This window comes from Colossoma macropomum, unplaced genomic scaffold, assembly GCF_904425465.1.
Source record: "Colossoma macropomum unplaced genomic scaffold, Colossoma_macropomum, whole genome shotgun sequence".
NCBI lineage: Eukaryota > Metazoa > Chordata > Actinopteri > Characiformes > Serrasalmidae > Colossoma > Colossoma macropomum.
In genome coordinates, this window is record NW_023494803.1 from 19,498,812 (window position 1) to 19,525,399 (window position 26,588).

The 26,588-nt window shown below is 38.8% G+C and overlaps 1 protein-coding gene across 1 annotated transcript in view; it reads right to left on the minus strand.

The window, feature by feature from the left end:
- Positions 1-24,103: 24,103 nt before the first annotated feature.
- The window catches only part of insyn2ab (inhibitory synaptic factor 2Ab), a 61,551-nt gene continuing 59,066 nt past the window's right edge, over positions 24,104-26,588 (minus strand). Inside the window, exons 4-5 of the mRNA XM_036594238.1 lie at positions 24,338-24,809; positions 24,104-24,221 (exon numbers count right to left, since the gene is read on the minus strand). Coding sequence (XP_036450131.1) covers positions 24,626-24,809 — 184 coding nt within the window. The 3' untranslated portion in view covers positions 24,104-24,221; positions 24,338-24,625. The remainder of the gene's footprint in view (positions 24,222-24,337; positions 24,810-26,588) is intronic.

Genomic DNA, 26,588 nt, shown 5'->3' on the forward strand with positions numbered 1-26,588 from the left:
CTAACAACAACATCGCACAATGTGATGTGGTATTTCAGGATGGATTTGTAACAGGACTGGATTCAATTTGTTCTTTTTTCCCCTCTAATATCCAGTGTCAAACCGTGACTATTAGAGTTAAGCCTTCAATTCTTCCCATAAACATCAAAACTCAGCCAAAAAAACTCCTCTACAATGAACTTGCTGCTAGCACACAGAGCCAGTCATAGCTGCTTATTGTTTACTATTTTGATGAGAGGATGAAGCGGAACTGTCCATCTGCTCATGAAAAAAGAGAAAACGCTATAAGCCTGAATTGCAAGAACAGAACTCAGGTAAACTTATGTTCAGTCCAAGTTTGATGTCATCAAATAACAGTAACGTTCAACAAATAAAAGTTGGATGTGCTAGCTGGGCAGTGCATCTCTTGGTCTGTCTGTCTTGCTTGCCACCCACTTCCAGGGCTGTGTTCTTTGACTTTGTGCCCGACACCTACTTATGTTTGATGAACGCTAGTGGTCTGTAAAGATAACTACATCGTACATAAACGTGTTCATATGCACTTGCAAGAAATCAAACTCATGCTTTGCAGCAGCAACCTCTGTGGAAACCAGTACAGACAGTATATGAACGTGATGGCACACATCATAGTTGACAATGATTATCTAGTGAGGATTGTAGTAAGAGCACTGGGGTGTCAGGTGTGACTGTGTGGCAATTGCAAATGGTTTACACGGCTCATAGGTCAGGTAGGAAGGCCCCTTTGCAGAATTTTGCTTAGGGCCCCAGGGAGGTCAGGACCAGCTCTGCTAGCACCCCTATGGGTTTCTAATAGACAAGTGCTAGTGCTGATACACATGCATGTTTTGTGGCTGTTCCCGATTAAACAAAGACGATTTTCTGTTGGGTGATTTTAAGATCTTAACCATTTTGTTTCCAATCGAAACGTGAAATGAAATGACCATTAGTACATTACTTGTAAAGTTAAACACAGCACATGTTGATACTATTAAATATGAACATAAACTAAGAATTAGACATTTATTTATTATTTATTCATTTATTTTTAGTCCACAGAAATCATTAGGCTTTCTCTGAAGGTCTAGAGGGCACTTAGTGTTCCCCACTGCTCACATCTAATCCAGGATTTTCTACTGATATCAACCCAATATCGATACCTGGTATCAGTGCCATCTTAAGAGTTGCTACATAACTGAGGTTCTGCTTTAAAACTGTATTGGCAGGTTGGAAATGACTCAATCACATGACAAAGCTGCTCTCAGTGTAGAACAGTGTGACCTTTCACATGTATAAAAAATTATTAATGCACTCTAATTTCCATATTTCTGTTGACAAAAAGATTTAGAATTTGATAAGTGAAAAAGGTTGCATCCTCTATAGGGAACAATTTTAGTTCACAATTACATTTATTTTTTATTTTTTGGCTATTGGAAAAATTCAAAACAAACATTAAATGTCATATGTATTTTTATTGTCCAAAATGTAAACTAATTGCTGAGCAATTTCTCTGTAAGTTGAAGGGGATGTTTGTCAACGTTCTTTAAAGCATGTCCAACAGTACAAAAGAACACATTTGTGGAGTGGACGGAGCATGGATAGGTAAACTACATAGAGGGCAGTTTGTTAGTGTTCTGTGAAGGAGAGAGAGAAAATGGAGAGGGAGTGGAGAACACGTGTGTACGTGTGTGTGTGTGTGTGAGAGAGAGAGAGAGAGAGAGAGAGAGAGATTTGGATGCTGGTGTGCTGTGATAGTTCCACTCTGCTACTCATGCCTTGCCGGCTCTCCCAGACCACAGCTATGCACTGTGTGTGCGCTGACATTAGGGGGAAAAGGGCTAAAGTAACATAAAGCAATAATCACAAAGGTTCTGGTTTGAAACCAAAGTCAAAACCATCTCTAGTCTCTCCTGAGACTCTCTTGTTGCTCTACTATACTATAAGGCAATTTGATTTCCATACTGCCATTGTTCTTTATCATTGTTCGTGTGCATGATTTTTCATGAAGTGCCCGAAGCCCTACTTCTAAAAGGAACCTGTTAACCCATGAATTGTATTTTTCTGTGAGTAGGCTGGAGGATTAGCTTGTAATCCTGCTTAATCCTTAACAGTAGGTGCCTAACTTTGGCTATGAGCTGAGCGTGTCAGACAATATTCATTATGTTTTGTGCTGCAGGTATTGTATTGTGCTCAGCTTTGTGATCAAAGGTACATACAGTGCAGTCAGTAAGTAATTGCACAGTGATCTGATTTTTGCTGTTTTGGCTCTGTACTCCATCTTGCTGGATTTGACATGAAACAATGACAGTGAGGTTAAAGGGCAGGATGTCATTTTACATAAATCAAAGAGCTTATAATTTTTTTTCTTTTTGCTCCCTGAAGCGTTGAAGTGGATGTCCTTATTCTTGGAATGACAAAAATCCATGTCAAATAATCAGATTTCCTCAATGTTATTCATGTCAAGGAAATAACACAATTTTGAATACACATTTTACATTTGGGCAGTTAAAGGAATACTTTATTATTTTTCAACTTAATCTCGGTCTTACAAATCTGTAGCAAATTTCAGTTTCCACAAGGTCAGTGTCTTCCCCATGTACCTACAAAAGAACAGAAAACCTGTTAACTTGAAACCTATTTACAATAGCCATTGGGTCAGTGTTGAATTCCATGAGTAAAGGTTTAAATTCATGAAGTGAAACCATTACATTTCAAAATGTACAGGTCTTATGATGAGACAGGTATAAGACAATGTCTTATTAAAGGTGTTTGCATGATATTTTATCTAGGGATGTGCATTCTGACCAATTTTGATGTTGAGAGTTAATGAATGGGTATTTAGTTCAAAGCAGGGAACAAAATATAAAAGGGCCATGGCTGAAATTAACATATGGTTGGTTGGTTGCATGCTAACTTTTTCAGAGAGAACACTGGTTTTGGGAAGCTAAAAAAATTGAGTCATTTTAGCAGCATGCAGAGGAATACTCGTAAACATGCGTTTTTTATTCAAAAATAGCCAAGGGAAATCTTGTTTTCTTGTCGGATGAGTAGCAAAAACTGTCTCTTCAAAAGAGCTAATGAGCTATTTGATGCCAATGAGGACTCCTCTTCTACGCATTTTTTTTTCTCCTTGGTGGACAATGTGCCAATATGTTAGTTTGTAAAATAATAATAGAAAATGGAGAAATAGCTGTTCATTGTTTCTAGAAAAAGTTGTCAGTTAGTTAGCTTAGTTTGCAATAAACAAAAATACACTCACGTTAAGACACTTGTTTCATGTAATAGCAAAGTGTAATAAAATACACTATATGGCCAAAAGTATGTGGACTCCCCGCTTAAATATTGAGTTCAGGTGTTTTAGCCACATCCATTGCTAACAGGTGTATAAAGTCAAGTGCATAGCTATGCAATCTCCCCAGACAAACACTGGCAGTAGAATGGCTTGTACTGAAGAGCTCAGTACTACCCAGAGCATGGTCATAGGATGTCAGTTATAAGTCAGTTTGTGAAATTTCTGCTCTGCTAGATCTGCCCTGATCAAGTGTAAGTGCTATTATTATGAAACGGAAGCACCCAGGAGCAGCAACAGCTCAATCATGAAGCAATAGACATCGCAAACTCAGAGTGGGGCCACAGAGTGCTAAAGTGCATAGCATGTAAGTCACCTGTCCTCATTCCTCAATACAGAGTCCCAAACTGCATCTGGAAGCAACATCAGTACAAAAGCTGTGCATTGAGAGCTGCATGAAATGGGTTTCACAGCCAAGCAGCTACACACAACCTTCAGATCACTGTGTGCAATGCCAAGTGTCAGCTGGAGTGGTGTAAAGTGCCTGCTGCTGGACTCTGGAGCAGTGGAAACATGTTCTCTGGAGTGATGAATTACGCTTCACTATCTGGCAGTCTGATGGACAAATCTGGGTTCGGCAGATGCCAGGAGAACGCTACCTATCAGACTGCATCAACAGTAATGTTTAGTGGAGGAAGGATTATGGTCTGGGGCTGCTTTTTAGGGTTTAGGGCCCTTTAGATCCATTAACGCATTCCAAAATTTTGTGAAAAGACTTCCAGAACAGTGAAGGCTGTCAATGCCACCACTACCTTGATAATGTATTACTACAAATTCTACCGTCTGAAAAACTAGTGGCATTTCTGAGAGAAGTAATTGTACAGGTTTATAGTCACATTTTATGTTTCATATTTCTAATATGTATATTATGCATGTTATATTTTTTCTAATATGTTCAACTCTGTGGTCTGTGGAAAAGTTCTGAAACATTTTATATACTATTATATATAATATATTATTATATATAATATATTATATATAAACATACTATTATATACTATTATACTATTATACTATTATATAGAATTACTATTATATAGAATATACTATTATACTATTATATAGAAACATATTATACACTAAGATTTGCACATTTAAATTGTTTCCTGTAGATATGGTAACTTTTCTTGGAAACTCATTTGACTGGGTGTGTCCAGACCTCTGCATATGACTGTAGCTAGCAAATAACTTTGACTGAGGGATTCATAAATGCTGTCTACAAAAATGCATATTTTGCATAAACATTTATTCACACAGTCAGCAACCACTGAATACTTCATAAGTGTGATTTGAGTCAAAAGGTTTTATGTTGAGGTTAAAATTATTGTATGTGGTAATCGAATGTATGAAACAGGTGTGGCAGATTGAGGAAAAAAGTCTTTTAAGATATGTGTTCCAATACTTCAGGCAACCAAAGAGCATCCACCACACAAAACTGTCAGGGCCTCCCCAGACAGATGATCCACAGCTTTGCTTTATTGGAGATGTCAGATTATAACCTTTACTGTGACTGTTGATTTCGATTAGTAGCTCCCCTTCTGTCCTAAGCTGACTCATTAACATCCTCGCTGAAAGAGATGTCAAACACCGAGTCTATACAGAATCACTCTGGCAGGAACCCTCAGCAGGGACTTCATTTCAAGGGCAAAGAGAGTGAGAGAGGGACACAGAACTCCAATCATCATTGTGCTTCAAACCCTACACATTAGATGAGCTCACACTTGGGAGTTTTTCACCAGGGGGGTGAACTAACATTTGGCCCTCTCCAATTTCATTAGCGAATCTGATGCATTTTTATGTGATTAGATGACTGCTTTTGATCCTTGAAGAGGACATTACCTGATGAATGCCTGAATAAACGATGTCCATTTTAAGAAATCAATTTCAATACAAGCGACATGTGCTCATTATACGTCTCAAAAACTGGAGGGCATTTGGGGTTTTAGGTTTTGGTGATTTTTGAATGTTTTTTTCTTCTGACGTTTCAGGGTGTTCATGTTCCATTCGTTTCAATGTGTTGCTAAGCCCAAAGTGCCTTAGGATAATGTCCCATCTGGCCTTCATACTTGGAGGATTAAATATGGGAGATATCACAGCAGATGATTTGAATCCATGGCGATTCATATCCGTGAAGCTGCAAATGGAGATAACTTGCTCAGGCTGAGGAAGATCCATCAGAAGCATTGCTGAAGAAGATGGATCACAGTTACAGTCTAACAAAAATATGGACACCTTCAGGAATACCTTCATAATTCATCTGTCTCAACATTCATCTTCATTCCCTGTAATGGAAAGAGGCTTTGGCTTATTGTTCCTCTGTTGCCTTGCTGCTGCGTCAGGCTTTCGGGAGCGAACCCCTCACAAATTTATCTCAACTTACCCACCCTTTATTTCACTGGCAGCCACGGTGTCTCACGTCTTCTTATTGACTGCAGGGACTATAGGCAGTCTCCTCCACCACAATGAGTAATGATGAAGAAAACTGACAGCTGCTTCTTAGAGAAGTGGAGAGTGCCGCTCAGCACTGCGGCTCCAGACCGGGCTCTCCTGCTGGAGGTTTAATGAAAAATATTGAACCATCTCGATGACCCTCACGCTTCATTACCCACTTCTCACTGCCAAGGTTGCTCTCCAGCCGAGCGTGTGTGGGAGGGGTAAAAGCCACACATGCTCGCGTCACAGAGCCAAAAACACGCTTGTTCTAGCCCACATGAGGTTTACAGAGCAAACATGGGCTGGAATCCTGCAGTCTTAGCATGGGCTGGGGTTATCTTTTTTTTCGTGCATGATTGATATTATGCTTGCAGATGTGAAACACCTGCTTCCATCAGATGGGATAGATGTGAGGGTCGCAGGCTGCGAAAGGATGGGTGAAGTGGAATGAGGGTGCAAAAAAATTGACCATCTGGGATGGGGTGTGCTGAACGTAGCAGATAACATGGCTCAACTCCTGGGCTCTTTTTCGGGTGAGTTTTACAGCCAGAGGGGGCAGCAGGTTTGGACACCTGAACTCCACTAAGCAGAAGGAACTACATTTCCATTGAAGTGTCCTCTTCTATCCTGCAGAACCTGTGTCTTGTAATATTCATGACAAATTGTGTCTGCTTTATTTTCTAGGTTCTCGTCTGCATCGTCTTGTCTCGTTTTTTTAGCAGGGCTGACCAAGATCGCAGTCTGCCAATTTTTCACTCTTTTTGACTATTGAACACTTTCAACTTTCAAAATCTCAGAACTGCTTTGCCATATGTGAAGCATTTGTCAGTTGTGACCTCTTGTTTTGTTGACCACATGCTTAAGCATAGACAAGACTCACACATATCTTTGACCTGGAGGGATCCTTGTCCCAGTGGGAATCACAGGAAAAAGTGTCTATGATGTGTCTGAGCAATTCAGAGATATAAACTATTATATAATTTTCTGACTTTGTCAAACAAGCATACCTGTTGCCAAAGCTCTGCTGACCTCTAGTTCGTTTCCCAGGCCCACACAGAAAGTGAGTGGCTCATGCCTTAATTTGCGAATGATCCCAGAACACTGAGGAGTGATAGATCTGGCAGGTCAGTGGGTGGTGCTGGAACATAAAGTCTATCAGAGAAGAGTGAGCTTTCCCCATTAACTCAGAATCATACAGCTAACTTAAGTTAAAGAAATTAAGCAGAGGTGTTCACTTGATTCACACCAGTCCAAGTCGAGTCTCAAGTTTCTGGGGTCTGAGTCGAGTCTTGAGTCTTTAGTAGAGAATTTTAGTTTGGTCTTGTTATTAGCTGCAGTAATTTGATTTTACAAAAGGTAAGATCTTACTAAAAAACCTGCCGAGGCTTTAAATAATGAGCCTTTTATTATAAAAAACCTTCAATCAGAAGGACAGAACATTGCGCATGACCGTAGAAAAGGCAAAAAAAGTTCATGGTCCTAATTTAATCAGTTTTGTGTTTTCAGGTGTTGAGAGTCTTCAATCCGAGTCGAGTCTCAAGTCTCATTCTTAAAATCAGTCAACAAGCATGATTTATGAGGTGTATACGTGGCGCTAGGCATGAGGAGCATGTGTGTCACAGGCCTAGTCTACTTTTTAGTTAACTTTTTCAGTTTTTTATTGTTAAACACACAATCAGTTCCAAAAAAATTGGATGTTGACAAAGTTAGTGTTATTTCAGCTGTCTACCATAACGTATTGGAGTTGATATTAAACAATAAATATGAACTAAAATAGAACATCATAGAATTGTAAAAGAGATCGGCCAAAATAAAATATATTATCCGACTACCAGTTGCATGTTATGCTAAATGCACACTACACAATTTTATAAACAATACAGACAGGTCCATAAAAATTTGGATGTCAACAGAGTAATTATTTAGTAGTTATTTTTGCTTTCTACCACAGCAAAGTGGCGTAAGAGCTCAGAGTGCAGACTTTCAGCTTTAATTTGAGGATATTTGCATCCAAATTGTGTGAACAGTGTAGGAATTACAACCATGTTCATACATAGCTCACCTATTTTTAGGGGCTCAAAAGTAATTGGACAGTTGGCTGCTCAGCTGATTTATGGTTAGGTGTGTTACTCCCTCGTTGTAATGGTTGTAATTCCTGTCTGCGTCCTGTCTGCAGCTCTCCACATTTCTTCCACTTTAAGTGTGGTTTATTTTTTAATCGATTCTCAAGTTCTCAAATTTGTGACTCGAGTCTGACTCAAGTCCAACACTTCTGACTCGAGCTTGCACCTCTAACGTGCACACTGCATTTGAATGCTGTGCATATATTACACCTGCCCACTGGCCTGTGGATTTCATGTCGGTGCACTTGTGTGACCTTCAGATGATGAACAAAAAAATGTATGAAATTTTTATACCAGTAGATGCGAATGCCTGTGTTCAACAGCTCGATTTTGTTAAGAACTTGAATTGAAATCGGCCATAAATATTCATCGTTGTACTGTTTGTCTTTAGATCCCTGTGAAGAGTTTTTTTGTTCAGATTTCATTGCGGCAGTGTTCTAGCTATAAATCAAGTCTCTGAAGCCTTACTTTTGGGAGGTTTTTCAAAGTGCTAAGGTGTGAAATTGTACAGGCTTAACTATCCATTGGGAGAAATTGGGGGTCGTTGTCAAGAGAACAGAGCTGCTGGTAGTCTACTGTAAATAAACCCTGCTGAGGCCAGAGGGGAGAACAGAATGGCAGCCCAGCTGTTAACATTATTGCCCTATTTTTCTCATTCAGCCCACTCTTAAAGCCTAAGAATATCTTTCTCAGTAATATCCCACAACGTTAATGCAGCTAAATAAGAAGACAGTTTAACCCTTAGAAGCTTAGTTATTACTTTTGTCTTGCTTTACTCTTTAAATCAGGGTATGTACATTATATATTTAATTACATAGTGAGTTATGCAGTTAATTTCATTTACTTTTGATTTACATTGTGGATTGACTGCTTTTAGGGTTCACTTCCAACTTGTTTCTGTGTCAAACATGATGAATCTTGGCTCTGAAGGGTTTGAGAAACAAAAAAAAAAGTATTTTGCTAGGAACAAAAAGGCAACCAAAAAAAGAAATGTTCATTTGAAATCTCTGTTACTGGTTAATGACATTTTTTTCCATCCCCTGTAGCCCACTAGCTTATTATTTGTCTGGCCTCCAAAATCCCAGTCATGTTTTAGACAGTCATGCCTCGCGTGATGTCATTTAATGTAACATTTGATAAGATTCCTATGATTTCTATAAACTGTAGATTCATTTGGTAATTACAACCTGTAAGTAGAGCTTAGCTAGAAAGGACCTCTGTACACAACATATAACATTGCATTAGGATCTGTTTTGATCATATGGTATCATTACACTATTTATTAGAATTAAGTGGGCTTTAATTTTGCACAGGTTTTTGCAACAGGTTTTGTTGGGGTTGCTCAGAGTGAATGTATTATTTTATTTTTTATTCTATTTCTAAGCCCTAGTAAAAACATCAAGGATGGTTTTCTTTCTGCAAAACAACTTTGGAAAGACTGTACACACATCCATAACTTTTCACCAACTTAGTCATAAGAAAATCTCTTCTGTTACATTTTCTCTGCTTGTTTCAAGGAGACACGAAGGAAAATGCAAATTAAGGGGCCCATTTCCTGCATTTCCCCACTTCTGTCCACTTGCGACATTTGTTTAATCTACCAAAAACCTTCTAACCACTTGCATAAAACATCCCTTTTTTGTATTTAGTTGCATACCAATTTTCACTTTTACATGATAATTAATGATAAATGACAAATAACAATTTTCCAACATTTATTCAAAATAAACAGGCTGACATAGGGATATATAAATAACATGTTCTGTTTGCCTGCCCTGTACTGTGCCTCATGCAAAAAGCAGTCCAAGCTGAAACACTCCTTATAACTTCAGCGTGAATGGGCGGAGCTAAACTGCTGTAGACTGAATAGGTGGATATATCACAAAATGAGCATTACAAAAACAATGAACTGTTGAATGAGCTGTTTTTGCACCCATGTTTTTCGTATATATACTGTATGGACTCAGGAGAGAACAGGAGGTTTTGAAATTTTAGGAAACTCTTGTTTGAAAAAAAGAGTGTAGAAAGTAAATGATGTAGGCCATTTAACATGAAATGCTTTTGTTATCACCAGTGATACCTGCAACCTTTAAGGGTTAAAGAACATCAAGTTATGAGTGGGGAAAGAAAAGAAAAAAGTGAGCGTGTCTTCCAAATTTAAGATCCATGTTTTCTCGCGGCACTTTCTCCGCATTTCCCTTGGGTTGGGTAAACGTGTTTATTCTCTCAGCCTCCTATCTATAATTTATACAGTATACAGCTCCTGACTGAACTTGTCAAAAGGGCAGATAGCTGGAGAAAAAGGGACACGGTATACTGTCCTGCGCCGTTTTTCTCCTCTATCCTCCTGCTCAGTGAGGTGAATTTAGATTCATCGTAAATGTCGGCCTCAAAAATAGGATGTCATGAAACAGGATAACAGTGTGTGTGTGTGGTATTATTGTCCATGTCCCCTACTGTCACACACTTCTCTGTGCTTTATCCTCCCTCTCATAACACATCAGCTGAAGTGGCAGACTCTCGCTGTGGCTTTGCTCAGCAGTTAGGCAAATGACAGTGCTCAGCTGTAAGATCTAACAGTGCATGCACACGCGCACACAGTGCGAGCTAGTGCTTTGACAAACTGTTTTGGTCATGTCTATCAAACACTACCTCACACCCACATTCTCCCAGTGGCTCCGTCATTTACACTGCTTGAGGATGAGACTGCATCCACTTTTCTAGCTGACTTAATTTGTTAATCATGCTTGAATCAGAAATGTGGGAAAGGAAGAGTTCCCACTTTTTCCCACTCCATGCACAAGAAGTTGGTGCTCTTTTGTTTCTGTTGCTCATCTGAGTTGGCAGCCTAATTAAACTCAGAGAACAAACTTTAATCTGGCATTTGTCTTTTGTCATAACTTTTGCATAGACTACATTTTATGCTCCCCACCAATGTGGTAAATCAGCAAGTGAACAGTAAATGTGCATTAAAATGTGCACAAGTGTTCTCTCTAGAGGATTTGTTAAATTATTTTCACTTAAAAATTCAACAAAACATGGCGTTGGCCAAGAGTGCTCAGACTTTTATGTACTTCATGTTAAATGCTTAAATGATACATTTAAAGCTGTAAATTTTGTGGCTTCAAAAACTTAAACTGAAATTTAGTGTCTAAACATTTTTAAGCAGCTGACTTAAGTGCATTTTGGTCTTAGGTTTTTCCTTCACCTTAAGATGTTTCACTTACAAACTTCACATACAAAAAGGTTGATACAGTATGGGAAATGCTAATATCAGAGAAAGCGGTGATTAGTAAATTGTTTGACCTGTATTAGATTTTATTATATTGTACTAGATTGTTCATATTTTTTATACGTCTTTTTTATATATTTTTTTTCTCTGTAGAGAAAAAGCAGATTTTTTTGCCATTATTCAGTTACACAAGTTTGTTATTCAAGCTGCACAAATGTATGGGGCCTACATTGTTGTGTTTTCCACTTTAAAATGCATCACATGTTTAGCACCTGCACTCTCTGATTATGCAGCCATGTTGTTGTAACACAACAGAATGTGGCTTGGTGTTGTCATGTTGAAATAAGCATGGACGTCACTGAAAAAGATGTTGTCTGGAAGGCAGCATATCGCTAACCTAGTATCTCTGAAATGATAACTTTACAGTAGAAGGAGAAAACATACTTCACTTTCAATGTAAGTCAATGGAACCAGGCTTTTTTCCCCCCCAAGTAATTTTGGTCCATTCATTGTGAAACTTAGACACAATGTAAAAGGCCACAGATATTTCCAAATGATGTCAAAAGCTGAAAATGGAGGTTTTGTTCCTACAGCAGTGAGATGTTGCTCTATAATCGTGTATATATCTTTCAGTGTTAATGGTGCTTTCACAGATGTGCAAGTTACCATTCTGTTACCCTCATACCATGACAAACTCTGGCTTTTGAGCTTTGTGCCGGTAACAATCTGGGTGGTAATTTTCTTTGTTGGCCCAGAGAATATAATGGCCATCATTGTCAAAGTATTCTCAAGTCTGTGGGGTGATATATTTATTACAGAATCATGCTGGTTTTCAATGCAGTGCCAACAGAGGGATCAAAGGTCAGCGGCCTTCAATTGTGGTTTTTGGCCTTGGCCTTTATGCACAGAGATTTCTCAGGCTTCTTTAAATCTTTTGATAATATTAGCTAAAACTTTTGCAATAATTTCTTGAGCATTGTACTCAAACTGATTATTCATTGATGTATTTATTTTTTATAATATATTTATTATTAATAAATCATAAAGGACTAGGTCTAGGACTAGGACACAAGCATGATTGCATCAACTGTTTAAGATGTTTTTTGAACACTTCACAACATTCCTAGTCTTAAATTGCCTCTGCCCACACTTTTTTCTGGAACATACATTTCAGGCATCAATTTCAGAATGAGTGTACATTAGCAAAACAAAAAAAAAATAAAGATAAAATTTAAATATCTTGTCTTTGTACTGTTTTTGTTTAAAAACAATTCAAAGTGGATTTACAAATCACTGCTGTTTCTTTATTTGCATTTCACATGTAAAGTTTTTTTTGAGAATTAGTATTTTTACATTTAGCTAAATCACTGAAATTCAGCTTAACTTAACCCGAACCCTTAACCTTAACCTCAACCTTAAACCTATCTAACGCTAAGGGACATCGAAAATCGTAATCTAACCCTGGTCCTAATCCTAATCTGTCTCAAGTTTCACGAATATTTTGTTAAATTTGTATTCTGGACTAAAACTGGAGTTTTATTTGTTGTTATGCAGTATTCTATAGTGCAGCATCACACTCCTCAGCCTTATCAGTTTAAAAGAATTTAGTATTTCATTCCATTTTCATGATTTCCTTCATCAGTGCTGTCTCACTACAATACCCAACATGTATTACACAGATACATCATACAACCACTGGGAATCCCTGTGCTGTCAACCAGTCCTGGCTGCTAGCCGGCTCACTGATCTATAGGCTAATAAATATAGCCAAGCTAGTATTAGTGTAACTCTTAGTGTTTTGTTTGTTGTCATCATCTTTATCTGACTAATCATTCCTGTCGCTCAAGCTCTCTCCATTGCAATGATGATTTGAAGACCTAAGCTAAAGATGTTTAGCTTCCTATTAGTAATGTGGCCCAAAAATCCACCTCAGTGGTTGTAGTTTTTCACTTGTTCCTCTCACCTTTGAGACACGTCACCAGAAGGTGGCTTTCCTAGTCTTTAAACTGGACAATTTCACTCTAGTGACTACGGCAGCACTGCTGTGTGATTTGGGCAAGCATGTTTACAACAGATGTATCAGTGGTTACGTTGTTCCCTTTTACATTTTGAACATTATTATATAAGCTACAGGGGACCACACTAGGATCCACACTTCATTTGTGCTTTTATTTCATTCCCGGACAGACATTTCACTGGTGTCGTCTTTTAATTGGTCTGTAATCTTTTGTCAGAGTATAAAGTTTCCACCTTGTTAAGAACAATTAACACACAGTCACAAGCTATAGGTGAACATGGCATATAGGTAGACATAAGTGGTTCTTTTGTTGTTTAAGTGCCTTGTATTATTTCAGGAGTGGTGCTTTGTGCTGGAATGGAAACCTATATTGGACTTGATTAGCCTGTTTTGGGCCAATTCTTCGGGTATAGGCAAGTATAATGAGTAGCTTTCTTTCTTTACCTTCTTTCTTTCATTTGTTTGTTTATTTGTTTGCCCATCCGCTAGCTTGCTTGCTCTTTTTATGGAACTCCGTAACTGAACAGAAGATTATGATGGACATGAGTAGCATGTTTTGGGCAAAATCTTCAGGTATAGGTAAGTGGCTTTTTTTGTTTTCGTTCACTTGTCTGTCTGCTTGCTTGCTTCCTCGTCTATTCATTCATTCACTCATTCTTCCTTTATTTCTTTCTTTCTGCTTTTTTCCCCCTCTCCTTTCCATTTGTTGTCCTCCCCCACCAGCCCTAAACTTCAGAGTTTTTCATGAAAAAAAAAAATTAAGCTGTACTTTGTCAATTGAACACCGCCTGCCATCCAGTTCCACACAAAACAAGCCATTTACTTGAGCAGCTGAACAGGCTCAATTCACTTTACTACACTTTCCTGAATCTTGCCAGACCTTCTCAGGCAGCTGCTAATGTATTTCTGTGTTGTCCTGGAAAGGACTGTTCTGCGTACTGTGCCACAGTGCAGTATCTTTGCATTGTGCTTTAGGCCTATAGGCTGCAGTCTGCAAATGTTGTTAGCACAGTAACAATAGCTGCATCAATACTTTTAGGGGGCAATGCAGCGTTGTGCTCTTCTAATGATGCGTATGGAGATTTCCAAAGGCCTACATGACACCAGTGCAGAGTAAGCATATCCCAGTAGGCTCTGTCTTTGCTTACATGCACACATTAACCTTAACCTGTCATTTCCATTAGTCCTCTGTACCCCGCACTGCACCTCCATATTATATGTCATTATACAAAGTCCATGGCTGTGCTTGCGCAGGCTACCTCGTAAACATTTGTGAGGATGAAGGGGGGAACAGGCTGGGGCAGCCTGCTTTTACAGCCCACTGAGCTCCAGCACTCCATCATTATTTAATGAGCTCTTAAGAAGCCTTGCATTTTTAAAGGGGGGACAGGGATTAGGGATTAAAATGCAGTTCGGTTTGGTTGTCCCTTTCTTGCACTGTTCGTTTTTTTTCCCCATCCTAAAAAGTAATACTTTAAAAATACGTTATAATATGTAATTGGAGTATCTTGAAATGCACTGATGACATATAACAATATATTTATGTAGAGGTGCTGTCTGTTTTGCTCTTCTCTTCATTTTAATCTTTTGTGTAAATAATCTTAGCGCTCAGCTGTAATTCATTAGTTTGAGTAGAATCCTCTGGATGGTCAGACTGACCTTGTTCTTGCTGGGTTGGTGAGAGAGATCTTTCTTTATGCATTAATTTGCTCTCTCTCTCTCTCTCTCTCTCTCTCTCTCTCTCTCCCTCTCTCTCTCTCTGGGTGCGTATTGGGAATATCTATGAGGGTGACCCTGGCCACTCTTCCTGTAAATGGACTCTCTCTGTATGGCAGGCAGGGACTAGGGCGTTGGGGTTATCACAGGCACTGGGTGAACAGCTCTTGCCTCTACTTTGCCTTTATGTGCCTCAGCTCAACATCTGTAAGCATTTCTCACAGGGAACATTCCAGCGTACACTGAACTGCTGGTTTATTAAGTACACCAACCTAAACCCATTGGCCGTTTTATCAGAAACAGTCATCGCAAAGTGTGTTTGTAGGTTTACAATCACAGGCTGTAGCCAGTATACTGCATATTTTTATCAATCTCCCTTTAACCTGTCCACCACTGGAAAAGGACCACCATTGACCATACGCTTTTTCGGGTAGAGGAGCATTACCAGCACAGCAGTGATGCAGTGATTTGTTCCTGTGGTTAGAAACAGACCACATTGTCAATGACGAAATGAGTTTCAGTCCCTAATTGTACAACTACGACACAGGTTTGTCTAATAAAGTGGGCAGTAAGTTGTAACTGTCTCTCTTATACAGTATAAACACTATAGGTTTTGGTATAGCAGCATGCTTTATTAAAAACAATATTAAATGCAGTCCATTAACAGTGTTGTGGATAATTACTAAAAAAGGTCATCCTTTACAAATTACTAATTAATTCTCTCAAACTGTAAAGGGATTACTTTACTGATTACATCTTGGAAAACGGGGATTTTTATCCATCAGTTTCATATTAGCATGATTAGATGCTTCGTTCCTGCTCCCGTGCTGTGCTGCTCACACTTGGTCAGTTTCAGCTATCAGCTTTTGCAGGTTGCACATACAACATGCACATTGCACATTCACAATTACGTACACGGACAGGCATGGATAATCTATATAGAGGAAATGTATGTTTTAAAAAGGCATCATGCGTGTTGTCTTAGGGTGCGTTTATACTTGTAGTTTGGTTCCCTTAAACTAGAAAATGGTGAAAGTGATACATTGTTGCATTTTGGCTATGGTTTACTTAGCGTTCACACTCAAATCAAACCACAAGATGTAAACAAAAGTCATACGAGTAAAAGGTCCCAACTGATTGGGCAGATATTATGATGTACAATAACTGTAATAATGTACGCTGAATTTTTTTAATCAAGATGTTCTCTGCTTTGTCTGGGTTTGTTGGTTTTATTTATGTCTTGATTTATCTGTCATATTAGTGCGATAAGCCACAGGCCTCCCTGTGCTACCATGGTTTTGCACAACACAAAGCAGGGTGAAATCCCTGTAAAATAGCCTCCAGTGATATACTGCTTTTACAAAAAGGAGAAACCATGGCGTTTAATATATAATATAGTTGTCCAGTCAAAATATGTATACTGAGCATTTTATAATGACTTCAAATGTGCCTTAGCCTCGTTTTAAAAATTGAAGGTATTTGTTTTATAATCACTGATTCAGAGCTTATACAGAGATGATAAAACACATTGATGTGTCGAAACAGCATCAGAAACTTGTTTTTTGGGTTCATACTTCAAACGAACCACACCAGAATTAGTTTTGAGTTGAACAAAGACTGACTTGCTCAGGGGGTCTCTGCTTATTTAGTGTGCACCAGAGTTCAGATGGCAGCATTCAACCAGACCTGTTAAGGCTGAACACACCCTTAGAGACATGTGAGAAACGCAGATAATAAATTAACAACGCTTTGTTACACAAGTGGAAACAACCACTTCTAAAGTAAAGGGTGGGTGGTGGGGTCTGTGACACCATCTGTCAGATAATTACTGTGGCATCAAAACAGCTATACCCTGGCAATTTGATTCCATTTCACACCTTTAGTCTTCAGAGACTGGCACATAACCTTTAATGAGTTTCATGACATCAAAAGTGTGAGTCAATCACAGAGGTTTAAATGCTGGGGAATTTTTCCCACGACTCCAACTGATGAAACAATGCTGGGAAAGTCACCTTGACTTACTACTAATGCATAATTCAATGACTTGGGGGACTAAAAACCTTTATAGACATAGGATTCTGTACACTATACATGGCCTTGCTACCATATTTCACCGAGAAGGTGCTATAGGTGACATATTTTAGCTCATGGGCTGTTTCTTTTGTCTCTACACTTTGTAATTCCTTTACTCTGGTGCATGTTAATCTTCATCTGTCCATACATCTTTGTCCTAGAAGTCTAGAAGCCTTAGCAAACTCTAATAATACCTTCCAATTAAAGCAGACAGTCTGTGCTTGAACTTACTCATGGTTTCAATTTTAAATCCAGTATGCAGAGCCAACTTGAGTATTGTTAATATAGTGCAATCCTCAGAGTCAGTGTCGAACACAATTAATAGGTATTGTTTTAAGCTATTGGGCTCAGTATCTTCTCTAAAATACCATAATTTGTTTGTCAGTTTAGCCTTTAAAAGTAAACCTGTAAAAGTAAATAAAGAATATCCCAAGTCCTGGAAGTCCATACAACATGAGCAGCTGTTGGGATGATAACAGGTCGTTCAGGGTCACAGGATTTATCTTGAGAACAGGCCTCAAGCTTTGAAATGAGAGTCTGTTATCAGTCCAGTGGTGAAACAGTCTACTGCTGTGCTAAGAATATGCCACAGCTTTGTACTCTCAATATAATGCAAGGCTAGAGATGTTTTACTAGTACATTTTAGCATTAGAAAAAGGCACTAAAGTGTACCTTCTTGTCACCGGAGCAGTAATCTCAAGGGTATGTGTTGCATTGTGTTCCACTGCAGTTACATATAGGCTGTTTTTTATTAAAAAAAGTTATGATAAGAAAACCTACAAATATACATCTTCCCACTGAGCAGAAAAATGTAGTGTACCTTTTAAAACTCATTTAAGGGTCACATTGGATAATGGACATTGAGGACCATTGTTGTACACTATATGGCCGAAAGTAGGTGGACACCTGAGCATCAAAGACTGTTGGACATCCCATTCCAAAATTGCCTCCACTCTTCTGGGAAGCTTTCCACAGGATCTTGGAGTGTGTATGTAGTAATTGGTGCCCATTCGGTCGAAAGAGCATTTGTGAGGTCAGGCGCTGTTGTTGGACCGGAAGGCCTGGCTCGCAATCAACATTCCAATTCATCCCAGAGGTGTTCATTGGGGTTGAATTCAGGGCTCTGTGCAGGCCACTCCACACCAAATGGATCAAACCATGTCTTTAAGGACCTCACTTTGTGCACAGAAGGGGCACAATCATGCTGGAACAGGAAAGTGCCTTCCCTAAACTGCTGCCACAAAGTTGGTACCATATAGTTGTCTAAAATATCCTTGTATGCTGTAGCATTAACATTACCCTCCACTGGAGCTAAGGGGCTGAGCCAAATCCCTGAAAAACAGCCCCAGACCATTATCCCTCCTCCACGAGTCTTTACTGTTCGCAATATGAATTCCAATAGATAGTGTTCTCCTGACATCTGCCAAACCTAGATTCGTCCATCAGACTGGCAGATAGTGAAGCTGTGATTCATCACTCCAGAGAACACATTTCCAGAGTCCAGTGCTGGCATGCTTTACTCCACTCCAGCTGATGCATGGCATTGCACATAGTGATCTTAGGCTTGTATGCTGCTGCTCAGCCATGGAAACCCACTTTATGAAGCTCGTGACAGACAATTCTTCTGCTGATGTTGTTTCCAGAGGCAGTTTGGAACTCTGTTGTTGGTGATGCAACAGACAATAGGCCATTTTTACATGCTACCTGGTTCAGTGCACTGCCGCCTTGCTCAGAGAGTTTGTGCGGTCGGTTTGTTGCTCATAGACGCTTCCTTTTCACAATAGTAGCACTTAGTTGATCAGGGCACAGGGCAGAAATTTCACAAACTTACATGTGGCTAAGGTGGCGTTCTATGACAGTGGCACATTTAAAGTCACCAAGCTTTTCGGTATGACTCATTCTACTGCCAGTGATTGTCTATAGAGATTGCATGGCCATTTGCTTTTATACATGCGGTGGGTGTGGATGAAAAACCTGAATTTCGTAATTATACTTTTGGTCATGCAGTGTATGTTTGAGGGTACAATTACATTGTTTGTACCATGTTAAATAAACAGTAACCTGTATGACACCTTTTTTTCTTTCTGACAGTGTAGAACTGTAGCAATAATCAGTTAAATTGGATTACTCAGTTTAAGAAAATCAATTAATATTTACCTTCACAAAGTGATTTGTTGGTGATTTGCTTGACGATAATGCACATTTTAAGTTCTATTTCTGGTTTCTTTTACCATAAGAAACAAAGCTCAATACACCCATTTACATGCTTATTGCCACTTACGTAGTGTTTTTTTGTTTTGTTTTGTTTTTTTATTTATTTCACAACAAACAATTTCAACCAGAGTGCCCAAACTTTTGCAGAAGACTGTAAACTATAATATACTAGTATTATACTGTAGCGTACTTACTAGTTCATCTTTTTACAATAAGTATTTCAGATTTTTTTAAAGGTTATGCTAGTAGTGGGCCATATGGACAAGAATGTATCATGATAGAATTAAAATTTCTAATGGTTTCAATATATATCACAATATATGTCGTTTCTAACAAAACCATTTTAGATACTTAAGTATTTTTGTAAGTCGCTTATTATTTTGGGATGTACCAAAGTAAATATGAAATATTATATATTGTGCAAAATAGTGAAAGCAAACCTGATATATAAATAGTTTTATCTATAATATTATATATATGTTAATATTACTTTTTATCACTAGCGTCATGGTCCTGGCAAAAACAGTGGCAAATGTTGTGTGGTTAATTTCTACCAGAAGTTTAGTTTGAATTTTCTGTTCCTCCTTAATTGGAGTGGCAATTACATTCTGGCACCTGAACAGGCTTTGTGTAATTACTGCAGCATTTAGGGTGAAAGAGGAGATTTGAATAAGAAGCCAACTTCAGTTTCAACAAACTTCTTTGTCTCTTTATCTTGAGAACAGCTTATTTGTCTCGTGCATCTCGTACACTCATATCGCTGACTGCTAAACACAAAGTGTTGTCTGATGCAGCTGACCGAGTCAGGCGGCTCCTTTTAGGCAGTACGAGAGCAAACAGGTGTCCGATGTCTGATGTCCATGTTAAGCTTCTGCTAACCCCAAAATATCAGCCTTTATGTCCTTTATGGACTGCTTTATATGCAATGAACTAGGCTAGAGGGTCTGTTGCATTTTTATTTGAAACATCAATGGCTCAGCTGACAAATGGACTAAGGTTAGCATGGTTTGCTCTGCTTGTACATAGCGTTATTTGAGGCATACCGATACAATGGTTATGACAACTCCTACCTGAGGAAGAATTTCAACACCTACTGCTATGTTATGCACGATTTCCTATTGTTAGGGCCTTTTCGATTAATCATCAAAATGATCAGTAACTAATTGGATTAGCAGTAATCTACAGACAGATGTAATGATACTAGTTATTATCATGTTATAATGATACTAGATAGTAAATGCACATTTTCTTGAAAAACTGTTACTAAACATATGTAGCCTGCATATGGTTACTATATGTGGTTCAGTGAGAGATGGGAACGAGAGAGGAATTGGAGGGACATTTTGTCCCTTGAGTTAGGTTGACTGACAATATCTGGGCAGCAGGTGTTGCACTGGAGGCAGTCCAATCACAGGCCACGTCTGTGGAGGGTGCCAGAGCCGGAGCCAATCAATTTCGGCGAGGAAAAAAAGTTCCCACCTTCTAATCCTGCAGCTGAGTCCTGTTCAGAGGCACTATTCAATCATCTCCGTGAGCTGAGTGCTGTGATCTACTTTGCGAGTATCCCCAAACAACCCTAGCGCATCTCTGCTCTGTTTCCCCCCCCCCAAAAAAAAAGTGATTCCATTTGAACACGACAGCAGAGTCTTGGAGTTTTCGCAGCCGTTTCTTTATTGTAAATGCATTGTTTTTGTGGATAGAAAGAGTATAAAATGTAGTATATTGCACAATAGAAATCAATTGCACTTTCCCAAGGTATAGCGATGCATCTGTGTTTCATTATGCTACAGTAACAGCTTGTCCACACTGTGCAATTCGAATGTAATTCTAAACTAATTATGTGCACTAATGAGAAAAAACATGATCTAGCTTGTGGTTTTCACAGCACACTCTTAAAAATAAAGGTTCCTAAGTGGTTCTTAGCATGGATATGTGGTTCAAGGAAAAATCTTTGCTTTGTATGGGTTCTTTTGAACATCCACATTTTACAAAATTCCTGCAGATTAACATGTAAAGCAATTCCGTATGGTTTGATGTGAAATGCTCAATTCTAGAGAAACTTAGTTAGAATTGTTCAAAGTGGGGAAGATAAGAGCCAGACATCTAACATCTCTAAAAGCTTGCTCACAGAAAGCTGTTATACAAAACAGCTATAGAAATGTTGCCTGGTGCCTGAGACATTTTTCACGACAGTTTGAGATGAAAATTTTCAGATTTACCATGATCAGCATTACATGTAAAAACTCAGCGTAGGTTCACTGATCAGCTAAATAAAATAGCCGTATTTTCGTTGTAGACATCATGAGCCCTGGGCTACATTACAGAAACTTCTTAAGTCTGAAATCTTATCTGTTTAGTCACCATGACCCCTTCAGATAGGACTGAATTTAGGACAGAAGCCATTACAGTCAACAGTCCCTAAGTTCATAATCTTATGCCATTTTCTTATGTGGAGTTAATGGATTACAGAAACATCTTAACAGAGCTGTCTTAACTGCTGTTTTAACCTTGGTCTGTTTCTAATGTTTTGTGCAGTGACAGGCAGCATAGTTCACTATAACTAGCATAATGACGCTGCATTTATCTACACTGAAAACGGTGTTTTGACTTGTGAGGGTTTTTTTTAACAGCGTTTTAAGACCCCTGATGCTGCAGACATGATCTCCACTGGCCCCTCTTATTACCTTTGTTTGTTAATGTTTGATAAAAACTCATCAGATATAATATTACAGTGATGGTGGTGAATAATGAGGAAACAGAGCTGAACAGAACGTGTGTCTGTTTATAGGAGGAATAACATTAGCTAGCACTCCCAGCTAAAGCGTTTGGGAAATGAAACTGAAAGAGGAGAGCGGCGACGCTCTGATAAACAGCAGGAAGCGCTGTCACAACGTTATTAACTTCAATTTTGTCGCGCTTTAGTTTTGTTTGAACTTTTTAAATCAGTAACAGTAGCTAATGTTAGCTGTCTGGCTAACTAGCATCGTTATTTTGATTACAGCTGCATCCCAATTCAGGGGCTGCATCCTTCGGAGGCTGCATTTGAAGGCTGATTGCGTCACAGCAGCGCGACTAGTCTGTCCCATTTCAAAGACTCCTTTATATGCAGCCGAGAAATGTGTCCTTCTTTTCCATAGCAACGAAGGATCCAACAGATAGATCTTTCACCAGCCAACATATCCCAAGGTTCATTGCGTGCAGCGAAGATTCATAAACATGGTGGCATCAGCAAAGGAGTGAACGGCTGCTGAGTACACTTTTAAATGGATGTATTGGGTTTAAACTGAGTCTAATAGCTAGCGATGCAGATGTTAAATTAAAAAAAAAAATGTGGCCTGAAGCAAAACATATGCTTTTGTTTTGTTTTAGGGAGCAAGGAGCAGACAGAGAGAAGCATTTCAAGCTCTAATAAATGAAAACATAAAAAAAAATAAAATCAAAGTTTCTGGCTTCATTTTAAAAGAACTTTAAAATAACTCGACAGGAGCAGCATTTCGTGATGTGCTGGTAAGGGCAGGAACAGCGGTGCTGTGACACAAACAGGAAATCCGCTGTAGGGCAGAACGTCTCATTTCGTTTCAGCCTTCATGGGTCTAAGCATCCTTCGAAGGACACGCCTTCGTAGACTGCGTCCTTTGGAGGATCCAGCCCCTGAATTGGGACACACTGGATGTGTATACATTTCAGCTGTGTATGGTTGGTTGCTGGGTAACAGACATAATAGTTGATTGCCGACTTCGATCGAGTACGTTAAGATTTCTTAACTTGAGATGAGATAATATGTTGTAAGATAGATAGATTCCTAAATCAAGATAAGATTTACTTCTGTAATATGAATTTGTGAAAAATCTTATCTTGACCTTGCAGATCTTAAGTTAAGACAAAAAGATGGGAAGGTTCTGTAATACGGCTCCTGGTTCCTATCACCACCACTGTGAAGAACTCCCTTGATAAGTTTCTCTACAATTAACCTTTTCACATCAGTCTACACTGAATGATTATGTTTACATTTCTGTGATTGAATTTTGCAGAAATTTTCAAAAATTAGTGGGATTCATTGAAGAGGAGAAATATTATTTACAAAAACAGTTCATCATTTATTCAGTAGTCCATTAAAGTTCATTAGGTTTTTTTCTATGGCGTCACACCAAAGGCCCCTTTTCAGCACCTTCATTTTTAAGAGTATAGATGGTGGTGGCTCCTCCAGTATTTAGTGGAGTGCTAACAAAATACTGTATTTGGCACTGGAGTAGAAATAGGCTAGGCAGTGGTCTGAAGGAAGGTCAATTTTTTTTTTTTAGCAAATACAAAGCTGTCAAGGTAATGACTGTCTAAAATATAATATAAATAAGATATTTACATAGCCCTCTTTTTGTCACCAGTATCATTTCCCTCTTCAGGTTTTAAGGTTTTGAGGATTGTATCGTCAGACAGCTACGCACAGATGCAGGTCCAGGGTTTTTGTTGTTGACTTAGGTGACACTGCTAAATGTACAAAGCATTTAAATTAGCCTGTGAAGATACAATGCTATGCTTAATTGCTTCATGTTTGGAAAATGTGCAGTCTCTGCCTTAATACCACAGTCATTGTTTAGTGTGAAAGACAGGCCATTGTTTGAAATAGAAAAAAGTCAATATTGTTTATGGAAATCATTTGTTTTCATGAATACTTACAGGGAAATTGAATTATTTATTTAGTTCAAGCTACTGACTTAATTACTTAATTGTCCTTAACATTTTTTCTTATGAAAAATATCTCTATAGTCTTCAGCTGTGGTGCATGCAGTTAAATGATTCTGCATTCACACATCATAACGTCTTTCAGAACAACTTAGAATATTAACATTTGTTTTATTTAAACCCTTTTTCTGCCAAATAATGGGCAAAACATTTGCCACAGAACGAAAGAAAGATGAACGGAAAGCAAGAGCTTTAAATGAACGTCCTCTTTTATATTTCCCAAAGTTTGTGCTTTGCTGATTAGATGCCTCTGATGGTGCGCTTCCAAATTGGCATTGTGGTGAGCTAGCTTTTAGCTTTGAAGTTTCTGTTCCGCTTTTCGGGCCCCTGGAGAAGGAGACAAGAGTTAGGCCGAGAAAATAGAAGAGAGGGAGATTTGTCGTAGTTACTGGTTGATTTTTGGAGAAAAAACAGCTCTAATAGAGCCAAATAAGCTTTCTTACCTTGCTAATTAACCATACATCCTTTTTGGTAAACAATGATAGCAGGTGAATTCTCAGCAGTTCCTCAGGGTTTATCAAAGATTACAGAATGAAAACAAATGTTATTCCTCGTTAAAATCCAATCGCTGACAGCAGCCCACGGTGCTACAATCACAGATCAGTGGATTGTGGCTTTTCCGTCACATCCATTTGTCAGTGTGGAATTGGACAGATTGGGCTCTGAATGTTCTTATAGCCTGATGGCGCATGGATGCCGGATCCAAGAAAACCGTTCAGAAAGTCCATCCATCAGAGAAACCACAGTTTCCAGCGTGCGTGCTTCTTGGCCTCGCTCTTGGACTTGCGTTTGGGAGTGGACGTGATCACTTCGTGTGAGTAAGGCAGAGACGGGTAGGGCAGGTCCACTGTTGGACACAGTCTTTTCATCAGCGGCTGGAGTTTATCCTCTTGCAACTTAAAGTCCAGCTCCACGCTAAAGACAGAAAAACAGGCAATTACTTAGGCTGGGATTATTCACAGGTCATAAAGGCAAAAAAAGGTCATTTAAGTACTTTTCAAAAGTGTAATTAATATGAAAAGTGGGTATTTGTAATGTTTATACTTCAAAAATATAGCCCTATTAATAAAAAAAGTTCAGATGCTGTGCAAAATGTAAATAAAAACAGAATGAAATGTGCAAATTGTTTAAACTCTGTATTTAATTGAAAATAGTACAATGACAACACATGTTCAACAAATGTTGAAACTAACACAGTTTGTAGTCATTTGAAAAATATATGTCCATTTTGAATTTTATGCGAGCAACATGTTTCAGAACAGTTGGGACAGGGGGTGTTTACCACAGAGTTACATCACTTCTTCTTTTAACAGCACTGTATAAGCATTTGGGAATTGAGGAGACCAACTGCTGTAGTTTTGAAAGTGAAATGTTCTACCATTCTTGCTTGATATAGGAATTCTGCTGCTTAATAGGTCAGGGTCTTCTTTGTCATATATTTCATTTCATAATGCGCCAAATGTTTTCAGTAGGTGACAGTTGCGGGACTGCAGACAGGCCAGTTTAGCACCCAGAATTTTTTTTTTTTCTTTTTACTACAAAGCCTTGCGGTTGTAATGTGCAGATTGTGGTTTAGTGTTGCCTTGCTGAAATAAGCAAGGCCTTCCCTGAAAAAGACGTTGTCTGTATGGCAGCAGTTGTTGCTCCAAGACCTGTATATATTATTCAGCATTAATGGTGCCTTCACAGGTGTGCAAGTCATCCACACCATGTGTACTAATACACCCCCCATACTATCACAGATGCAGACTTTTAATCTCTATGCTGATAACAAGCCGGATGGTCACTCTCCTCTTTAAACTGGAGGACGAAGCATCCTTGATTTCCAAAAAGAATTTTAAATTTGAATTCGTTGGACCACAGGGCACTTTTCCACTTTGCCTCAGTCCATCTTAAATGACCCTGGGCCCAGAGAATGCGGCGGTGTTTCTGGATCCTGTTTATATGTGGCTTCTTTTTTGCATGGTGGAGTTTAACTTGCATTTGTGCGTGCAGTGATGAACTGTGTTCAGACAGTGGTCTTTAGCAGTGTTCCTGAGCCCATGCAGTGGTTTCCGCTACAGAATTGTGCAGTGCGGCCTGAGAGCCCGATGATCAGAGCCATCCAGTACTGGTTTTAGGCCTTGTCCCTTGCATACAGAGATTTCTCCGGATTCTCTGAGTCTTTTAATGATATAATGAACTGTGGATGAAGAAATCCCCAAATTCTTTGCTGTTTTATGTTAAGAAATGTTATTCCTGAATTTGCCCTTCCACTGTGAGAATACAACTTAAGACTATGAGTCTGAAAGGATGTGTAGCTGTCAAGAAGCTGGTACTGAGAAAAGGAAATAGACAAAAAAAGAGAATTTGCACTGCAACACTGAAAGTGTTGACTGACTTTTGCACAGTACTGTATATCAAACTGAAGTAAAAGCATGTCATGAATCTGTTTTTTTGGTTTTTTTTTAATGAAAAAAGTTAATTTGAGAGATTTAGAGTCTGTGGAGCTGCTTCATCGCTGCTGTTTATTGATGAGTCAATGCATGCAGGACACGGGCGCTTGCCCAACGATTTTATTTAGATCAGATTAAAGGCGGAGAGGGCCGCTAATCTGAGAGTTTAACTGCTGCGCTCCTCAGAGATCAGCTGATCAGCGAAGGGATTATGACTGTGGCGAATAGAGTGGGTCAGATGGCTCATGGTGAGATGCAC